Raw genomic sequence first — 21,810 nt, forward strand, 5'->3', positions numbered from 1 at the left:
AGCTCAGGGAACTTGACCTCCTCACATCACAGGTCAGGGGTCTCACCCAGGGTCATCCCCAGGAGCATGGAGTCAGATATTCCAGTCCCATTAAACTGCAAAGATTTTCCTAAGGATGCTTCTGATTTTATGGCAAGGGAGGTTTAGATTGGATATGAGGAAAAATTAATTTGCTGAAAGGGTTGCCCAGCGCAGTGGTGGAGTCCCCAGCCCTGGAGGGGTTTAAAGGCCACTGGGATGTGTCTCCTGGGGACATGAGGCAGTGGTGGCAGTGCTGGGGGAACAGCTGGACTCGATGATCTCAGAGCTCTTTTCCAACCTGAGTGATTCCAGGATTCTGTAAACACTTAAGTGTTATCCTGATTTAGAAACACCTAAATAGAAAATGGTCCATGTTATGAACAAGAGCAACAGGATAGACTGGGAAGAAAGAAAGGATCTACTACAAAAATAATTGGTTTTCTCAGTAGAAAATGGGCTGCTTGTCCACAGCACTGGTTTTAATTGGTGGCACTGTGGGTCAAGTAAGCAATTCCTAAATTCACAACAAACAACCACGACAATATTTTACCAGTACTTGCAGAATTATGAATACAATCAGGTTGCATGGATGCTGATATTATCTTTTATATTCAGTGGTTTATTTCAGAGGTAGAGATGATGATCCTGTGACAGCTGCACATTTTGAATTTTGGTTTGAAAGACATATTGGAGGGCAGGAAAAGGACTTTTTGCCAAGATCAGCAGTGGTAGGACACAGGGAATGGCTTCAAACTGCCAGAGGGCAGGGATGGATGGATCTTGGGAAGGAATTGTTCCCTGGCAGGGTGGGCAGGCCCTGGCACAGGGTGACAGAGAAGCTGTGGCTGCCCCTGGATCCCTGGCAGTGTCCAAGGCCAGGCTGGACACTGGGGCTTGGAGCAGCCTGGGACAGTGGGAGGTGTCCCTGCCAGGGCAGGGGTGGCACTGGATGGGCTTTAAGGTCCTTTCCAGCCCAAATCATTCCATGATTCTGTGTCTGCAGTCCTGCTGGTGCACCAGAGCATAAAGCTCAGAGGCTGAATCAGAGAGGAGCACTCATGCTGTTAAAGTTATCTCTGCATTCCTCACTTCCATTTTTGATCACACATTCAACTGCCAAAGAGAACCTTGAAGAAAAAACAGATGCATTTCACTTGTCCAAACAACACACATTTGAAATGGACAACGGCTTTTCAGAAATTAAACAAAGAAAAACCCCAAAAAACCCCACATAATCCTTTCCATTTTCCTGGGATGCCCCACAGAAAGCCCCACAGGCTGGGGTGGCAGTGGGATTATCTGCAAGCTGCAGCCTGGCTGAGTTTCAATTGCCTGGGAGCCAACTGGAGTCTCAACACCTGCATGATTCTGAAGGGTTTTTATCTCAGAATGCTGTGAGGTGTCACCAGACCTCGACAGCAGCTGGGAGGTGTGGAGACTCTGACTGCAGCTGAGCAGAGCAGGGCAGGACATCACAGCACCAAGGAGCACAATTCATCCCTGGTGCTACTCAAATTACTCAGCTGAAAACTCAGATGGAAATTCTTGTACAAAGTTTGGGAAGGAAACCTCAGATTTAAATAAGGAAACTCTACTTGTGCATGTGGTGGGTTCTCCTTTTTGTTCTGGAAGACCTTGGTGGTCAAAAATTATAGTCCTTGGTGGTCTTTTATTATAGAAATACTCATGTTGTGTCTAATCTATATAATCTCTATTTATCATTACAGCTATCTGTATCTACATCATCTCTATCTCTACCTCTGTCTGTATAACCTATATAATTTATCTATCTGTCTATCTATATCTATCTATATCTATATCTATATCTATATCTATCTATATCTATCTATATCTATATATCTATATCTATCTATATCTATATCTATATCTATATCTATATCTATCTATAATCTATATATATCTGTATCTATTTATATTTATATCTATATTATCTGTATCATCTCTTTCTATATAATCTATTTTTATACCATCTATAGATGTACACACACAGAGAAGAATATTTATTTACACATATTCAGACATACATATTTAAAACGTAAATAATTTTTGCTTAATAATTTTCCTGATCTGTGAAGTTGCTCTTGAGGTCACAAGATGTGTCACATGTCCATTCTCCCCCAAGATACTCCTTAATTTAGTATTCCATGAAAATTCTAAATTATTTGTACACTGAGACCAACCCTTCCTGTAGCACTGTGTGCCCATGCCAGGAAGAAATATGTAAGGATTTCCATACATCTCTCTGTCTGAGATACAGAGGTATAATTATATACCTCTCTGAGAAAGGTATAAATGCATTTTCCATAAATTCATCTGTGATTAGGTGGAAAAAGAAGCAAATTTAAAAAAAAAGATAACATTGCTGAATGCAAGCAGAAAAAGTGAATTACTTGAAGTAGAGGAAATCAAAGACCAGGACATGAAAATTAGGTGATAAAATGAAAAAATGGAAATAAAATTGTGTAGGATGTTGTGGCTGTTGTGTCTGAGGCATCTATAACGAAGAGCTCACACCCATAGCTTGAGAACTCTCATTTTGGTGCCAAGGACAGAATGGATGACATTGAAGCCAGTAATAGTTTTCACTGAAACCACGTGAAATATTAAAAACTCTTATTTACATTATTTTTATTCAGTCTGAAGTTGATGTTTCCCTCTGCAGGCTGTGGGTGCCACAGCTGTGCACTATCAGAAAAAAAGTGAATTTTCCTTTAGAAGGTTTAAAATGTCTGCAGGTGTTCAGTCTACACAAAACATGAAATAACACAGGAGCAAAAAAAATTAAACAAAATTACACTTGTGCAAATGCTTTGCACAAGTTCCAATATTTCCCAACACTGGGATCAATGATTGGAAAGCACTTTTTGGAGAACACTCATGAGGACAGTTTTCACCCTGGTGAGCAGACAGACACCCCACAGGTTCAAACCACTTTGTGATTTACACAGTTCAGTATTATCAGAAAACAACACTCACCTGCCAGTGCACCTCTGTTTTCCCATTTTCTCAGTAATTTTCCTTTTTGACCCTCATCTGAAAGCCCTTCAAAGCAGATCTAAGAGCAGCAGGATGCACTTAGTCCTGCACTACCCCACTGGCAGCCAGGAATGCTTCAGTGTTCCCCAAAAATCAGTGAGACTAAGGATAAAATTTCCTGTTAATGGCAGCAAGCCTATCAGCTGGCCACATAAGGAATATCCATTTTCCCTGAAAACCTTGTCTCAGCCACATTCTCACCGATGCATGCAGGTGATATGTTGCTTATTACACAAACCAGTGCTCCCTAAATATTTTTTTAAAATATTGTAGGAACAGCCTCCTTTTATCATTGCCTCCTGCACCAGTGTACATGCACTTACCCTGACTAACCAGCAGGCTGGCTTTTTTGAAAATCAGCACAAATATTTGAGGTCAAAACAAGACAAATAAAGTTTTACTGGGCACTGAAAATGCCTTTAACCTGCCCACAAGTGCTTTGCTACACTTCAGTCACGTTCTGTGCATCCTAAATTTGCCACTGCAGAGTTAAGGAGGGTTCTGAGTGTGGAACTCTGTGTTTTATTTGTTTATAGTTTCTCAGGCTGCATATCAGAGGAGCCAGGCTTATTTCAGCACAGCAGATGAAATGTAATGATCCTGGAGAAATATGGGACTAACCTTTCTGAGGAGAAAGTGCTGAATTAAAATAAATGAGATGGGACTTGCCAGTGTTTTTTATGTACCACTTAATGTGGAGCTCTGCAATATATATTTTTATCTGCACAAACTCCTTCAGGAGCCAAGCCTTTTCTAAACAGAATATCAAATCAATATGAAGCAATATGACATATGGTTTTTTCCCTTCCTAAATGCTGATAATTTTATCTGTGCTAAATTATTCCCCTGTTGTTCCAAGGGTATCTCTGCAGGCATGCAAACAATCCACAGCTGATGTGCTGCCAGACCACCCCAAGAAATTGCAATTTCATCCACAGCAAACTGGAAATAGCAGCACTAAAAAAACTGCAGGTATATCACCTGTGCTTCAGATTGACCCTTTCCCACAAGCTCATGCAAGGCACCATGAAACACACACCTTCTTCTGCCTTTTGCAGCTGTGATTTAAATCAGTGTGGCTTTCCTGGGCTCCAGAGGGGAATGTTTAGTGTCTTACTCTCTCAGTTCCCACAGGCACAGAGATTAGCCTTGCTTGTCTCTTGTTCCACTGCCTGGGACAATGCTGGGAGTTGTGGCAGCAGCCACACCACCACTGACAGGCCAGAAACACAAAGTTTAAGCTTCCCACAGCTTAGGAGTTTTCTCATCACACTGTCTATTTGTTTCATAATTTGTGTCCAAACCTGTTTTACTGCTGAAAGGGAACTGTGTACTCACCTAGCCCTCTTCATCCATATTGCAATCTGCTTACTTATCTTAAAAATTAAACTCTGTGGTTTTTTTTTTTTAATCCACTGAAGAGTAAAACCACCTGAATAGTTCCTAAAGGAAAGTATTTCAAAAGTATTTCAATTATGTTATTCATTATTTTTGATTTACTGCTTAAAATGTAAATCATGGTCTGTTCACCACCATAAACCATCCTGCAGAGACCTGATTGTTTCAAATCCCCACAAGAATTTAAAGACAGGTTGGAAATCTGTTCACACAGCCAGAGATTAAACACACATAACTGCATTTGATCACTGAAGAAACAAATAAAAAGAGAGATCAGCTATCATGCAATTGTTTTCCTATATTTTCTGATGGTTTTCTGATATTAAATTTGCCTGCGTTGGAGTAGTTAATGCTCAAGCGTCTCTAGTCTCATAATTTCATCCTCTTTTGATACATAAATGCTAAATGCATATGGATGAAGAATATTTAAAGTTTTGACAAAAGCCTGCACCAAATGTGGCAACACTGAGGTGGCTGAAAAACCATGGGAGGCAAAAGAACAGGTGGTGAAGATGTGAAAATGCAAACCTTTGCTTGTTTTAAGGGAATGAAACATCCACAAGAAAATTAAATCAGGATGTCATCAACACAACTGAGGCTGCTGCTGATTCAAGCCAGCACAGTTATCCTAAGAGGAATTATTTTTCAAGGTAGGTAGTCTGTATTGGATATTTCCGGAGTGTGAGTGACTTAACTTTTGAGTTAACACGAGTCTGGAAGTGGTGTTACTTTTAATTGGAGAAATGTTTAAAAGATTCTGCCCTTTTCTGTCTTGGAAGTGACGCAGTTGTATTATAAAATCAATATGCACCTCAGGATACCCTTATCAGCTCACTAAATCCCACAATTTTGGCACGGCAGGCAGGAGTGCAAAGGTGTAGATTGCAGCTATTGAGCAAAATCTCCCCACGAATTTGAGAAGAAATACAGACACCATTAGTGACAACATTACCACCCCTGGGTAATTCTGATTTAATTTTTGTTCTGGCAGTGTGGCCAGAGCAATATAACATCCAATCTAACGTGCTGCTCCAGACCAATGGGTTTGAACACCACGTAAGGCTTCAGATGGATTCTGCAAAAAAACCAGAATCACCACCTCACCCCTCGTGGTGCAGCTGATCACGAACAGCTCAGTAGGTCTCACAGCATAATTAGTGTTAAATATGCATAAAATTCAGCAAAAATGAAAAAAAGCAAATGCACTGACGGTGCCAATATGAAAGGTTAAATATTTTTACAAGAATTTTGGCATTTGTTGAAATACTTGAAGTTATTTATCTGTGTATATATGTAATTTATAACTGATTTTTTTTTTCCCCAGAGAAGCTGTGGCTGCCCCTGGATCCCTGGCAGTGTCCAAGGCCAGGTTGGACACTGGGGCTTGGAGCAGCCTGGGACAGTGGGAGGTGTCCCTGCCAGGGCTGGGGTGGCACTGGATGGGCTTTAAGGTCCTTTTCCACCCAAACCATTATGTGATTCTGTGAAATCCATAAAAACACATATTTGCACAAATACATACTGCTTTGGAAACCTGTACAATAACTAGCACAAAATAAATGTGATGAAAATTTAGAGTTCTGAAGCACAATAACAAAACAGGTCTCCAATCATTAGCTTGCACCATGATGCAATAATCCACTGATCTGTTGGTACAAATTAAACCTCCATGGGGGGAAAAAAATGAAAACCACACCTAGAAAAGTCTATATTGCAGGCAACATTCCTCCTCCTTCAGGCAATGACAAGAACAGACAACAGAGAATCATCTTCTGCTCTTTGCTGGGTGCACAGGTTCTCATTCCCAGGAGTTCCCTGGTGCCTCTCATGCTCCCTGTGAATTTCCCCCACCATTGCCATGATGCAGTGCCAAGCATCCAGGGTTTCCTTACACTTCTCAGCCCAAATCACTGATTTTTTTCACATTCTGAAAGCTGCAGCCAACGCAGAGCTCTTTCACCTCAATCAGAGTGCAAAGTCTTTCACCCTCTGTAGGAGCAACAGCCTCCTGTGAGTTCTCACCAAAAAATTGAGAATCTCTCTGCATGTAGTCACCCTCAAGTTAAAATTACAGTGCTCACATTTCTGGGTTCACTCAGCTCTGCTTCTTGTGGTGTTTGTAATCCAGGATTAAATCCTGTGTGCCATCCTGTGTGGTCTGTCTGGCAACATATATCTCACAACTTTTAAAAGGGGTGAGTTCAGTGGGTTTGGTACTCGGAAACTCATGCAGAGCATGAGTTGAGAATTTAGATATTAAATTTTTTTTTTCCCCTTGCTAACATTTTTAGTGGACACAGCCAGTTAAGGTCCATGCCTTGGTTACTTATCAATGTACCAAAACTGTATTTGGGTGTTAAAATAAATTAAGATTTTTGTACATAACTTGATATCAACACCTTGTCTATTCTCCAATTATGTATTTACACCAGGCTGGAAAATATTGTCGTTTGTATAAATCACAGCAGCTGGCAGTACTTTTAAAATTTCATTGATCATCAGTAACAATGCAACAACCTTCTGTGGAAAACTGTTTTCTGTCTATTTACACAATATTTTCAATTCTTTTATGCAATGTAAGCTCCTCCATGCAATTTCACCTCAGAGCAGAGAAAATACTGTGAGGATCCCTTGACACCAAGACACATGATGGTAATTTAAGGGGTTAGAAATACTGCTAATGAAACAATTATTACTAGGTAATGACAGTTAAATTAAAATTACTTCAAGTAAAAGTACCTCATGGCAATTTTGGGTAGGTTTTTTTTTTTTTGGTTAAAGGTAGGTTCCTAACCAAAGGTAACCACGTCAGCTCAGTAGTCAGAGGAGGGAAAAGGATGTTTATTTTTTGTCTCCCAGAGAAGTATCTCGGGTAAGGATTAATTTCCCTTTGCCTCCCTTTAAGTAAGAGTAGAGAGGTGAGTGCCAGTGACTTGCTTAGATTTGCCTAAAGAGATGCAGGAAGAATTTAGACCCACCTATGCACAGTTAAGAATCATATAAAAGTTATCTTTTTACAGGAAACATCCCACTGTAAACCAGAGCAGCAGTTGCAGGGTGTGATTCTGCAGAAATAAACCTGAAAGCTCTATCAAGCTAGGGTAGCACCATAAATTAGACTTTTTGACATTATTCCTCAGTAAATGGAGTTATGCAACCTCAGTGGAGAAAACTCTTTTGAGTGCCAGGCTGCATGTGTGCATTGAAATCTAAAAAAACCCCAAAAAAGTACCAAAAAAACCCAGACAAAACCCCAAGAAACACCAAAAAATCTGGTCTATCCTGCACTAAAACTACCCCCTAAAACCTGTCTGTTGACATCCTCTGGTTCCTGTCCCATGTAATTCCCTAATCCAGGAACCACGGGCAGTTATTATTTATTTTGGGCAGTGCAGAGGAGAAAAAGAGGTGCAGAAAGCAAGAAATTCCTAAATCTGAGTTCATAGGGTCTGTAGGTGTTATGGGCTATCACTGCAATAGCAAGTTCAGTGCTAGATCTTAAAATGAATATATTTATTTCTTTATAATGCACACCAAACCTGATTTTTCTGTACTCTGACTTGGTTTTTTTTTTTTTGGTTTTTTTTTTTTTTTTTTTTTGGTATCTACAGAGGACTGAGAAAATTTGGCTCAAATTGAAAAAAACCCCATATTTGAGGATACATTAGCTGGCTACTTTTGTCTCTCCTTCAAGCAGACATTGTTTATCTTGGATATTGACCATTCTGCAAAAAGTCAAACAAAAACAAACCCAAAACCACAACCAAAACAAACAAACAAAAAAGAAAACCACAACCAAAAAAACCAAACCAACAAACAAAACCAAAACCAAACCAACCAACCAAACAAAAACAACCAAAAAAACCCACAAAACCAAAAAAAAACAACCAAAAAAACCCAACCCAAACCAAACAAAAAACCCCAAACAAACAAAACCCAACCAAAAAACCAATTAGCAAAACCCAGGAAAAAACCCAAACCCCCAACATTTTGTATAATATTTCAGTTAATGGCAGGTTTTGAGCTGTAAAAATCCTCCTAAACAGCTCCTACAGCAACATGGTCCTAAAGCTGGTGTGATAAACTGGTTGATATAAGGAACAGAAGTGCTGCCTTATTTCAATCCCTTTTTGCTACATGACAATTAAATTCAAGTGCAGCTCAGTGAAGAGATCTGTGTTTTAACAGCAGTGCCTTTTTTAGAGCCACAGCACTGAGTTTCCTTTCATGCTCTTCCCTTTAATCTGTGAAATAATGCAACGATACAACACAAACTGACAGATGATCAAATTGTCCAGAAAGCTCCTCGTGGAGTCTCTATTTCAGCTTTAAAGACCACATTGCCTAAATGGTATAAAGTGCCATGGTAAAATGAGATTTACAGGTCTCTGGGAAACTGAGGAGCAGATTAAATTTGAATAATTAATTTTAATGTTTTCATTTATTTTCTTCTGCATTAAAGTTTAACTTGCTTTAATCTTTTATATGCAAGAAATAAAACATAATTCCCAGAATTCAGTTCTCATTTCAGCCAAAACGAAACGGAAAGGCTCCTGCAGAGTGGGAGGACTGCAATGTAAATTGATTAACCACAATTTCCACCCTCTGAGTGAGATACCATAATAGATGACAGATTTTTTTTTTAAAATCACAGAGCTGGATGCTACTGAACATGACAGCATTTATTTCCAATTGCTCCATTTACCCCGGAATGCCGTTATTCCACTTGAAATTTAACTTTTCAGAGGGTCAGAAAATTACAAAGCTGTGGTCCTTCACTACCCATCCTCTCCTACTCTAATAGAAGGTGTCATTATTGTTTCATTAGAAGTAAAACCAGATAACTTTTTATGACATTTTTCCAGTAGAGTGCAATAAAATCAGAATATTGAAAATATTATAGTGGAAAAGAGGTGCATCTGCAGAGATAAAAAGTAACTCAGACATACTAAATTCTCAAAAGACTCCTCCTTTATTCTCTTGTATTTTTTCTGTGATGTATATTTTAAATGGAAAATTACGTTATAATTACAAAAAAAAAAAAATCACGTTGCTCATATTTACAGGGTCATATTCCCTTAGCAACACAAAATTACATACAGTAGGGTAGGGAATAAAAAAAAATAATGGGAATAGTGTTAAGACTCTCTAATAATAACCCCAAAATAGCTCTTAAATTCTCATAAAACAGAGATTTAATTTTTAATATCAAAAGACTTTCTAGGACTGCGAATTATTGCTGTGAACCTCGGAAAACAAGACTTTCAAGCTCCTCTCAGATGAAAAAACAACCCTTCTGATGTGTTTTGGAAGGCAAAGCAAATCCTACTGTGGCCCTGCAATTTGCATTTTGGGGAAAAGCAAAAAGAATGAATGGTTTGGTGGCAGATGCTGTGAAAAACGGTTAAGCACTAATAACTAAAGAGGCAGGTGCTGTAAGGCAGCTCTGGGGTTTATTCTGAATAAAGTGTTGCTCCCAGCAGAGGCAGATCTGCCTGTGAGGCTCAGCCAGGCTTGTCCAAGAGCAGAATGGATCTGTCACTTGCTTTCCTGTCACCACACAGCTCTGCTCTGGCACCAAGCAGCTCCCTGGGTCTGTCTCACCTCCTCCTGGTGTGTGACCCAAGGTGTGAGCTCTGCTGAGCTCCTCCTGCAGAATTCCTCCCCTGGAGCTGAGGATCACCTCATTAACCGTGCAAAGAGCTCAGAGACAGAAGGAAATTGTGGTGTTTTCAGAGATCCTGGTGGGGTGGGTGAGGAACCTCAGTCAGAGGTGCTGGAAACAGCAAGGCTTCCTTCACTGAATCATGGAATTCCATAATTAGGGCTGGAAGGCACCTTAAAGAACTTCTAGTTTCATCACTGAATCATGGAATTCCATGATTTGGGCAGGAAGGCACCTTAAAGATCTTCCAATTCCATGGAATTCCATGATTTGGGCAGGAAGGCACCTTAAAGATCTTCCAGTTCCATCACTGAATCATGGAATTGCATGATTAGGTCTGGAAGGCACCTTAAAGATCTTCCAGTCCCATCACTGAATCATGGAATTCCATGATTAGGTCTGGCAGGCACCATAAAGATCCTCTAATTCCGTCAGTCCCACCCCTAAAGTTGAGGACCATGGAGCAAAACACAAATCCACAATGTTTTTCTGTCTTGTGTTATAAGCAGAAGTGTTTGGGGTAGTGCAGCCAAGGCATAAATGGGGCAAACCAAAGAACATCTCAAAGAAAAGTCAAGAAAAATAAATTCAGATAAAGGGACATTTAGGGAGGGTCTGTTCCAGTATTTATAAATACCATATCAAGCCTTTGAATTTCTGATGCTGTCAAAGGGAGGTCATTAACCATCTGCAGTGAGGACTTTAAGTGATATTCTGATAGTTCTCTTCTTAATAATTCTTAGCTGAAAACATTATTGGTGTGTTGTAACTCTTAAAAAAGATGACCTGCTAAGACGGGTCTAAATATTTTTACCTTTGTCATTGGAAAAAAAGATCTGTGTTTTCTTTATGGAGGTGTTTTCTTTTTACTAGCTATATATAGAATTAATTTCTAATTGTGAAAATACTTTTCTGCTTAATTATACCAGAAAGAAAGGATGGCTTGAAATAGGATTAATATATCTTGTAGTTAATTAAACATGAAGCTTCTAAGGAGATCACTCCAGCAACAAAAGCAATTAAGGCCTGGTTATGTATAGTACATAATTAAGCAGGAAGTTCTTGTAATACCAAGGACTAACTTTCAAAGCATATATTCCTTTAAAATAACCTATTTTCTGGCTTGCTTTAGAGAAAACTAACAAATATAAGTACAAGTACTGTCAACTCAGGTATCTTCTCAGTTCTGATGAGAACATAATAAATTAAATATAAGATAAAAAACCATGGCTCCATTCTGGAAAAAAAGGCTCTTTTTATATCTTTTATGCCTGTTGAGTAAGCGAGTAGATGTACATAGAGACACAAGCCCAAAAAAACAAACCAGTGAGTAAATTCTGATGAAAACCTGTTTTGGTACTTCATTACAACTCTCAAGGTGCTCTTGAACAAGACCCAGATAATTGGGGAAATGTTTAGTTGCAGCATTATCGTGTCTGCGTTGATTTCCCTCTTAAAGTCTCTTCTCTGCTGAGATTTTTCTTTCATGTCATGTTTTCTGACAGGGAAACTGCTCTTGCGTTGCTTGAGGAGCGAGCAGGATGAATGTTATTAAGCAGAGTGGAAAGAGGGTCTTGCACAGCACATTGCTGTAGAGACACACCTGACTTAACATGGAAATCAAAAACAACAACAACAAAAAAAGCCAAATATTCTGCTGGGATCAACACTTGACTGCGGGCAGGGTGTTATTAGGGGAGAATACATGATGGAACCAATGAATAGGTTAAGAGTCAGAAACCGCAAGAGAAATGCTTGGATCTACTTTTTGTGATGCTTTAACACGCTGAGATGTGAGTATTTCATTTTCTGCTCACTGCTAGGTTAATGTCAGCCTGGTTTTAAGCACATTTTCCCCTCCTGTGAAGAAAGGTGCAAGATAGTTTGTTGCCCTCAGATTTAGTTTAATTTGAAGTTCCTTTTTGAGCACTCCTTCCTCATGTTTGTGTCTCAATTTCTTTATTTACTTGGCTAAAAAGATACAATCTCTGTTCCTCGTTTGACAAGATAGGAATCAATCTGTTCCTGTGTTCTTCATGCAGGAAACAGAATACAAAAATGAATAGCAGATTTTGAACAAAAGATGTTTTGAAGTCAACTAGAATCTCACAATAAAGCTTCACTGTGTTTTCAAAGTGGCATAAAAAGAATGCAAAATTGAGTCTTATTCAGAGAGGAATAGCTTTCCTTGACCCTTGTATATTTTGCCCATGAGATCCTGGCAGATAGATGAAGAAAATCTAAGTACCTTGCTTAGTCAAAAAGTAATAATTGGGAAAATATGCGCAGGGATAATAAAAATATCACATCCCAGTTATTAAAGAATCAAGTTCTTGGAAAAGAGAACTAATCTCAGGTCCACTCCATTCTTTAACTCTCATGGTGCTCTGGCTTTTGTATCATCTATGTTTACATCGGGTATTTTTTGCTACTTAAAGATAGTTGACCTTGACAAGGTTGCTTTGCTTCTCTCCATCATCTGAATTTTCTTTGCCATCCTTTTTTCTTGTCAAGACTCAAAGAATTGTAGGGCAACAACTGTGACCAGCTCTGCTTGAGTCAAAAGCTAATTCAGGGGTAGCTGTGAAAACAACAAACACTTTTATTAGGAAAAAGTGGATGCTATTTCCAAACACTGCCATGGAAGGAGAGGGCATGAAAAAGAAATACATTTGGACTTTTTCTTTTTGTGTTCCCTCCTCAGTTGTGTAGCCATTTTCTTATTTTAAAGGAGGGTAAGGAAAATATGCCTCTGTTTCACAAATAGAGACAGAACTGTATTTCAAGCCAGTGGAAATGATAGCTTGGTAAAACAGGCAGGAATTTAAAACAGTGAAAAACTAACATCTTTCCTTTAAAATTTCATGCATTGCCTTTTCAGAAGGTGCTGCCACTGGCATCAGGCAACACCAACATTTCCACTGTAAACACACAGCAACAAAAAAAACTGCTTCAGACTCAGATCCTGTGCACATCAAAACTCACAACAACCAGGCAGTTTCTGCTTACACTCCCAGATTTTCTGAAGCAAGATCAAAACCTGTTATTGTAAAGGAAATGGGTCATTACTCAATTTAACTTTCATCTGCAGGGGAGTGATGCACACAGAAAAACCACGAGTTGGTGAGGGAGCTGACAGAGCTCTCTTGCAGGGCTTTAGGGCTGTGCAGGATTCCACTGTTTATGGAAAATTCCCAAGTAATTTTTGTCAGTGATGATGAATTTGTTATGTCAAAGACAGGTTTGGAACCCTGATTTAACCCCTTAGTTTTCACTGAAGGCCTAACGGAGAGATTGGGGAATATATTTCAGTGAACAGAGCAGGACTTGGTGAAATACAACACTTTTTTCCCCTAAGATCTTATCCATGTCTAATTTACAGCTGAGGCAGAGTTTTGTTCATGGTTTAATGGTTTAGGGGTTGCAGTGGTGGTGCTGGATTGATGGTTGGATTTGTTAATCTTAAAAGTGTCTTCCAACCTTGATGATTCTGACTCTATGAAGGTGACATCTCACAACTTTTTATCACAGAATATAGTCAAACTGTGTCTGTCTGATGCCTGTTTTCTGGAAAACTTGCAACAAAGAGCTCCTGCACTCTGCCTGTCTTTCTAATAATCTCTCTGTATTTTGCCAGAGTAAAATCAATGATTCTATGGAGGTTTCAGTCTTTGCCACCTAAATGATAGAATACAGCCTAAATAAAGCATTTAAAAGGCAAAATAAACCAAGGTTTTATGCTTCCTTATTTAATTTCTAGGCTTAAATTCAATTACGACTATAAACATTTCCATAAAATGAATAGCAGAAGAAAGCTTAGCAAAGTCAAAAGCAATTTAGGAAGGGCAATGCTGAAATGCGCAATTTGGTAACATTATTAATGTGAATAATGCATTTAATTTGAAATGATTTAGGGAAAAAACTGAGTTACAGTGTGACCTCTGGAATGGCCATCAAATACTGCTGGAAGTTTACTATGAGTAGGAAATCAAGGCACAGCTACTAATTTCATTTCTGTAAGATATGTTTGTTAGCACTGTTAAAATCAGATTTGCAACATATATTGAGTTAAAAAAAAAAAAAAGGAAGAAAAAAACCAGCTTTTCATTCATTTTGTCACCTTGAGTTGCACACTGCCCTAAAAGCAAGTGGTGACCATCTAGCTGCAAAATTAAGTCTATGGTTTATGGGCAGTTGAGGAAGTGAATAAAGTGACCTGTTTAACATTCTATCCTGGGCAACACAAAGTCAGTAAATTCACCAGTGTGCAATTTAGGAGTGGGCATCAGTCTTTATCTGCTTTTGTCTTTGACCTAAATCACTCAGAGCTCTTTGTCCATTACTCCCTTACTCTACCTCTGGCTGCCTTTTTGCAGGAAAATTTATCTGTAGCAAGTGCCTGGCAAAGATCTGTGTTAATAGTTTATTCCCAGCCTGCCCTGAGATGCTGCTGCACCCTGTGAGCCTCCAGGCTGTGTGAACAGAATATCACACTGAGATATCACCCAGGTGGGCCCAAAAACCAGGGGATGCCAAACCTCAGGGTCCAAATTAAGTCCTTCAAGTGGAAGGAAAGCTGCCAGAAGAGAGATGATTTTGCACTGAAAAGATAAAGTGATCAATATTGATTGGAAATTATTTTTATATCGTGATAAAAGGCACAAAAATAGGCCAATCTCTGCACAGCTTTCATTTTGCCACCTGAAATCAGAGAAATTTGGAATTGTGAGAAATTCTAGTTTAAAAAAATCATCAGCTTTGCATCTGGAGAGCCAGACACCACTTTGTTTGCTGTTCTTGTAAAGGACACTGATTTCTTTCATGGAGGTGACAGCCACGGTTTATTGAAGCTGCAGAAAAATACAGGTTTGCTCTTCTTATAATGTGATATATTTCAGTTCACAGCTCCCACAGAACACCCTATCTTTCCAAGACCAGCCACAACACACAGCTTAGCAGTCCAACCCTTCCAGAAGTCATGCAATTTCCTCATTATGGTAATTACCAGATTGGTCTGAAATGAACATTTCATCCTATTCCAATTTTGTGTCTTTCAAGTTCTTATTTAATTAAGATGTTGTTAAGCATTTTCTGTTTGTTTTTTTTCTTTTTCACAGAGTGTGGGTGTTGAAACAATTAAACTGCAGGCCACACATAAATCTCTTATTTGGCTACTTTAGCCAGTTCTGGTATTTCTATATGCTTTGCTAATGACACAAATTGTCAAAAGACAATGGAATAATCTACACAATTTTCTCCTTAGGAGTTGTTTTCAGCATTCAGGAACTGCTATAGTATAGCAAGCTCCTATTCAGAAAGACTTTGCAGAATTCATTACAAATAAACAGATTAATACATCAAAAAAAAGGGGAAAAGAGTCAGGTGCAATAACAGACAGACAAGAAACAAATACCATGTGAGAGAGTAAAAAATGTTCCTTGTTTTTTAGAGACAGATGAACTCCAGCATTGAAACAAGCTCAGCTAATGAGATGAAAAATAATGGTTTTTTCCTGTATTAAAAGAAGGGAAGGAGTCACCTCAAGTAACTTTCCTCATTCAAAAATTCCTCCTAAAATTTAAGGTAATTCTCCATCTTTCTCTGTGGCTGGCAGAGTGAAGACACATTTCCACTTCTGCAAACTACTCTATAAAAAAAGATTAGAAGCTGGGTTTAGCTAAGCTTTTTCAACATCAACTCTTCAATCTGATTGTTTGGAAGCTTCAGCACTGTAAATAAATGCTAGAAAATGAATATAAGTAGATCTTATGATGGCATGATAGAGATGGGTTTTGTATACGTATAACAAAAAGGATAATTGTTTGGAATACAATTTTGCCTTTGCTTTCAAACAAGAGGCATTTTGATGTGAAAAAGATGGTTATGCATTAAGCTGAAAGAATAATTTGATCACAGTGCTGAGACAATCATTTTCTAACAGCGTTGATAAAGAATCTCAGTAATATTGTCTAACACTGCAGATCAGCTTGGCAGGAAAATACCCAATCCAAGTGTATTATACTACTGGTAATCATTGCATTTTAAAAAAATGTAGGTATAAGAGTTGCTATGCCAATCTCCCAGCAATCTGTTTGTCAGCAACTGCTTTTCCTCTAATAGTGCTTTGCTGAACCCACAATCAGCAGGAGAAATGTTATAATATGACATTTCTCTTGCCTTCAGAAAACCCAACACGTTGCCACTTTGAAGATAAAATACTGCCAATACCCTGGTATGATTACAAAGTTAGGACTGGGGTAATACACAAAATAATTTATGCAAAGGGCATGGCTGAGAGGGGAGGAGAAAGCCCTTGCTATTTGGAGAAACCAAATGAAGTGAGATGCCAGAATTTAACTAACTGTAAATAAAGAAAAGGGAGTTTAAGCTGCTGCCCTGATTTCACAATCTGTAACAGTCAGAAATTAGTAGTAGAGAGGGCATGGATTTTGAGGAAAATGTTAATTATTTCGAGTGATAGCCTCAGCTAGGAAAATGAGATGGTGAAAATCTATTTACAAGAGCATTCTGCAAGCATCTGAAGGATCAGCAGCAGTTATTTTCAATAATCTACATTTTGGGCATAAGGCAGGAAGCTCTCAGTCACATGCTTTAATGCCAAATAACTAGAGAAATGGGAAAGGGGTGACCAAATGGAATAACAATCTTGGATTGTGTCCAGAAGGAGCCTAAACACTCAAAAAACATCCTCTTTGAGATCAATGACAAGGGTGTCTCTGAGGAAGCATGTGGGGAATTCAGCCCCAGGTTATGGCTGAGCTAGAAAAGTACAATTTTGGTCATCTCATCTATTTAATTTCCCCTCCACGTCAAGAAAAAGCATTTTTTCATCTCTAATGGTGGTGTTTTGTGTAGATAAATGTTATTTATGGAACCTGGAGATTGTAGAGTCTAAATCACAGCAGATTTTCAACAACTGCAGCATGATTGAGGTGAGCACTCTTTTTGTACCCGAAAATGCACAGTCTGCGCCTGGAGACACAAAATACTTCATATTCCTTCTTCTGGAGCTAAATTATGGATGCAGCAATCCAAAACACTTTAAAACAAAGAGCTTTAGTGTTAATGGCTGCATTTCAGAGCACACAGAAGATTCAGAGTTATCCTTTTTGAGAGAAAAGCGAGCAAAACAGTCTCAGCTCATAGCAGAGAAGAATTTATCTCTAGGGTTTGTCCAAAAGTGCAAGTAGCATTTGATGCATGATGCAAACATCACCTCTCAGCAAACATTATCACAGCAGGAGCTCTGAGATGGATGTCTCCATCTCCATTTCCGTTTAAACAGAGGAAAAGTGGACAGCAATGGTGTTTAGGCAAGGATACCCCAAAACAACAGCTAGTCAGGTGAGATCTACCACAACAATAATCCCTAAAGGCAAACAACAGCCTTTCCCCCAGTTTGTAGGCTTTCTCAAGAAAATTAGAAAAGGTAAAGCAAGAAAGCCATGTGGAGACCATTCCAAAGGCATGGAAAGTTAACATGGTAAATACGATATTGGCAGGCCAGCTACTTCAGCAAAATCCATAAATCTGGGCTAAATGTCTGACTGTAAGCCCATTTCAGAGAGCCAAGGAATCACCCTGGGCCTAATTCTTTGTGGAATGGCTGAGGGAGGAGGACATGCACATGCATTTGCTTTCACATGCTTTTTCTTACAAATGCGTTCTGACTAAACCCTGTGAAAGCAGCAGCAGGATGATAAATTTTTCAGCCAATGTGTTATAAGGCTACAGTATAATTCTCTGTGTTTTAAGGGAAAGGAAAACCACAGAGAAGTACCAGCAGAGAGAACAAAAACGAACAGGCGAATTAAAATGTTAGACATGTCTCTGTTACAGAATCATTGCCTACACTTGAAGTGTGTGAGACAATCTCAACTCATGGCCTGAATTTAGAATAACCAGGCTATAGCAGAGGCTAATGACCACCTTAAGCACTGAAAAAAACAAGTGAGATTAATGCCTCATGGTTCTTGGTGGCTTGTTTTGGTTTCTTTTCCCCCCAGAAATGAAACGTTAGGATCCTTTTTTTGAAGAAATATCATTATGTATAATGTTTTTCATTAAAAGGTATACTGCTAATATTCCCATAAAATTGTTGAACTCAATACGTAGCCATACGACTAACTAACTAAAAATGAATATTTCTTCACAACTTTCCTTTTGACAAATGAAAATTATTCCTTAAAGTCCAAGGACTTGCAGAGGCTGTGCGAGTGGTCAGATTAAATTTGCAGGTTCAGGTAAATTCAAATACAGCCAGACATGCAACAGCATGAAAAATTATAGAATGTAAGGATTAACTATGCAGCCCCTTGCCATCTGCAGTTAATTAAAAATCCACTGTCATCCACAGGAGCAAGAACACACAACAGGAAATTTCTGTGTGGAGTCCCTGCACACCCTTGGTTTCACTGATGGGGCTAAAATATGATGCAACTACCTCTCCTTCCTGTGGAGAAACATTTTCATCTGCTTCTCCTCCATAAAACAAAGCCATAAGATTTTTTAGCAAATTCCAGGATCTACAGCTATTCCAAAGTTAAATAAATAGGGCAATGGAGCTTTCCTTGTGCAAAAAATGTGTAAACTTGGGAGAAAAAAAACCAAAACAGTGATCATATTCCTAACTTGCTTAGCAACCGCAGGCAAAAAGGCTAATATGTCATAATTTATACGTGAAGAGATTGCAGGGGGTTAGTGGCCATGTCCAGTGCTATTGAGGCTTCCCACTGAGAGCTGCACTGCAAACTGGCAGCTGACTGAAAACACTGCTATTTCCAGCAGCCCAAAAAATGTAAACGTGTCAGGGGCTGGTCAAACAGGCTTCCACGGCGGTGATTTGTTGCAATCTCTCACATTAGTGACTCCTGTAAATCACCCCTGGGCTGCAAGCAACCCCTGTGCAGAGGTTTGTGATGAATTCAGGTGCTGAATCAGTCCTGCTGGCTCCGGAGACCTGTCAGAAGGCAATTTTGAGCAGCCCCAATTAGGCAAAGATAATGTCCACAAGTGGGATTTGCTAAGGTGCACGGAGCTGAAAGTAAATATGCTTTTCCAGGGGAGGACAGAAGGGAGGGAAGGAAACTCATCTCTCTCAACAGATGAGGAGAATTCAGTGAAACAGGTCTGCAACTACCATTTTTGTTCATTAACAGAGGAAAATTAGGGTTAGGGGAGGCATCCCTGAGCAGAGTTTTCTGCAACTGTGATAACAGAGACAGGAAGGTCTGTTGGGCTTTCAGAGCTTCACCACCTCCATGCAGCAGAGCTGGGATGGTTACACTCAGAAACAGAAGAATACCAACACAAAATTAACCAGAGAACCATCCCCACACCTGAAGAAGAAGACAAATATCTGGGAAAAAGACAAAGGAGACAAACATCTGGGAAAATCCACATGGAACTTTACCTGCAGCCACTGTGACTGGTCATTGTGGCCAGAGGTCCAGGCATTGACCTTGCCTTGCTTGTCCAGCCGGGCTTTCCTGGGCTCCCAGGCAAACATGTCCATGTTGAGAGTACGGAAAACGCTGGAGGCACTGATCTGGAAATCCTGGATGTGCCCTGATTTCATCCCCAGGGGCTCAGAGCAACCTGGAACAGCAGGACAAGATCAGTGGCACTGCCTGCTTATCTGCTGTGGCAAAGAAAACCTGCAATTCTTGAAGAAAAAGGTTTAATCAAGACTATTGGGGAAGGAACTTGGAAATTAATAAATGAAAAATAGTCAATTCAAGGCACTTTGTTTCAACAATTGCTTGGGTGAGTCAAAATCAAGATAGGGAATTCAACATATTTTATCCTGGCATAAATTTATGAAGTGAAACAAAATGAAAAGATGACTTTTGTCGGTGTTTATCTCATTTTTATTTTCCCGTCCAGCAGGAAAATATTGTTTCCCCCATTCAGTTTGATTTTCCTCACGCTTTTATGCTTTTATCAACCATGTGTTATCTTATCAAGGAAATATTAGGTTTTTTTTAAAGCCACTGCTGAAATAAAATGTTAAAAAGCACTGAGCTCTTTTACACTTTTGAATTACTTGACATCTAGCTGAAAATCCAGAGAGCCCAAAACCCCACTGAAGGAGGGGGAGAGACCACAGAAAAACAATTGTGAAGGAGGGAGAATAGTAGGAGGTTATCACTTAGGGAAATCAATAGTTAATGGCTTATTTGCTTGTGGAAATCCCACACCATTGAGTTATTTTGACTGTAGCAAAGATAGATCTTGGGCTTCTCCCTTCTCTGTTCTGCACGAAAATAGAAAAGAATAAAAACTGGTAAGCGGCTCTGTGTTCCTCTGCCTTGCTGTTGTGTGCTGGGAATGTGGAAGGGATATTTGGGTGCAGAAAAGGGAAAAAAAAGGTGAAACAGGAGGGACACCCTTCAGCAATAGCACTGAAACAACAGGGCTGGAAAGCAAAGAGGGCAGATGAGCTGCATGGTTTGAGATTGAAACAAAAAACTCAGAAAAAAAAAGGGCAAGGGGCTGAGAGAGAGAGGCCTGCCAAGACAGGAGTGGTGGATGTATGGCTGGAGGTGGAGTGATGCTTGACAGTCGAGGTGAGGTGAAAGATCAAAAAGATGGAGATGGGAATGTTAAAAAAGAAGCTGTGTTCTCATTTCCTTCCCGTCCCAGCAGTCAAAAACCTGCTCAGGTGGAGTTATTGCAAAGTTTTCACTTCACAAATTTGGGGAATCTACCTAGTGGTTGACTTGACTCTGCTAAATCGCCAACAACATTTTAACATTTTAAATCACCATAACTTATTGATGTGCCAAAAATCCAGTGTGGTTCTCTTTGCCTTTAAAGTCTATTTCCCTCACAGTGTGTTTACCACCAGGTTAAAGACCTGATTCTATTTTTTCAAGTTTCTTTGGTATTAGGAGCAAAGAGCTTTTTGTCAGATTTTATGTTCTGTTTCTCATAGGATTAAAGCACAGAATTAAGTGGAATTATTAGAGATTCAATCAGGAAGGCAAAGACCACAGGCCCTTTGTGGGGGGCTAACAGCAGGAGTAAATGTGCATTACCAGGCACACATAATAATTCTAACAACATGATCTTTAATGCAGTATCCCCTGTATTTAAAATTTGAGTACTGACATAAAAAAAAATCCCAAACAAATGAAGAAAACAGGAGGAAAGAGAGTTAACTTTTGAAAAAAAAAAACCCCAGTATTTCAGAACTGATTCTCAGTGCGCAAATGGAAATTGCACAGCCTTGTCTGTACAATGGACTCGTTCAAAATCACAACAAAACAATTTTCCTGGGAGTGGGAGGGAGCAATTGATAGCACAAACGAGAGAGACTAATCTGCCGCTTTAGAGAAGGACTTTGCTTATTATTAAATCCTGAAGCATCACTCCAGCATCACAAGGACTGTCAGCAAGAACGTTTCATCCCAGCAATCTGAAGGAGGCTCCTGACACAAAACCATGGGTTGTCAAAGCTGTGATTCAGTGCTGGCCCAATCCATCAAGAGCAGTTCTGTCTTTGCGGAGTGTTATTATTGATTTATGAAACAGCAGCTGTGTCTGTGTGTGGCTGTGCATGCGTGCATGAATTAATGGGATTTTACACTCTCCTGCCTTCCCCATGGCCCCACAGGGGTGGGAAGGCAGTTGTTAAAGGTAGCAGG

The 21,810-nt window shown here is 39.4% G+C and overlaps 1 protein-coding gene across 2 annotated transcripts in view; it reads right to left on the reverse strand.

The window, feature by feature from the left end:
- Positions 1-21,810, reverse strand: part of EDIL3 (EGF like and discoidin domains 3) — a 222,132-nt gene that overhangs the window by 25,780 nt on the left and 174,542 nt on the right. For both annotated transcript variants that reach the window (XM_085043169.1, XM_085043168.1), the window contains one exon: positions 19,575-19,759. In XM_085043169.1, coding sequence (XP_084899295.1) covers positions 19,575-19,759 — 185 coding nt within the window. The remainder of the gene's footprint in view (positions 1-19,574; positions 19,760-21,810) is intronic.

The sequence above is a fragment of the Lichenostomus cassidix genome, chromosome Z (assembly GCF_008360975.1).
Source record: "Lichenostomus cassidix isolate B80296 chromosome Z, HeHo_3.0, whole genome shotgun sequence".
Taxonomy (NCBI): Eukaryota; Metazoa; Chordata; class Aves; order Passeriformes; family Meliphagidae; genus Lichenostomus; species Lichenostomus cassidix.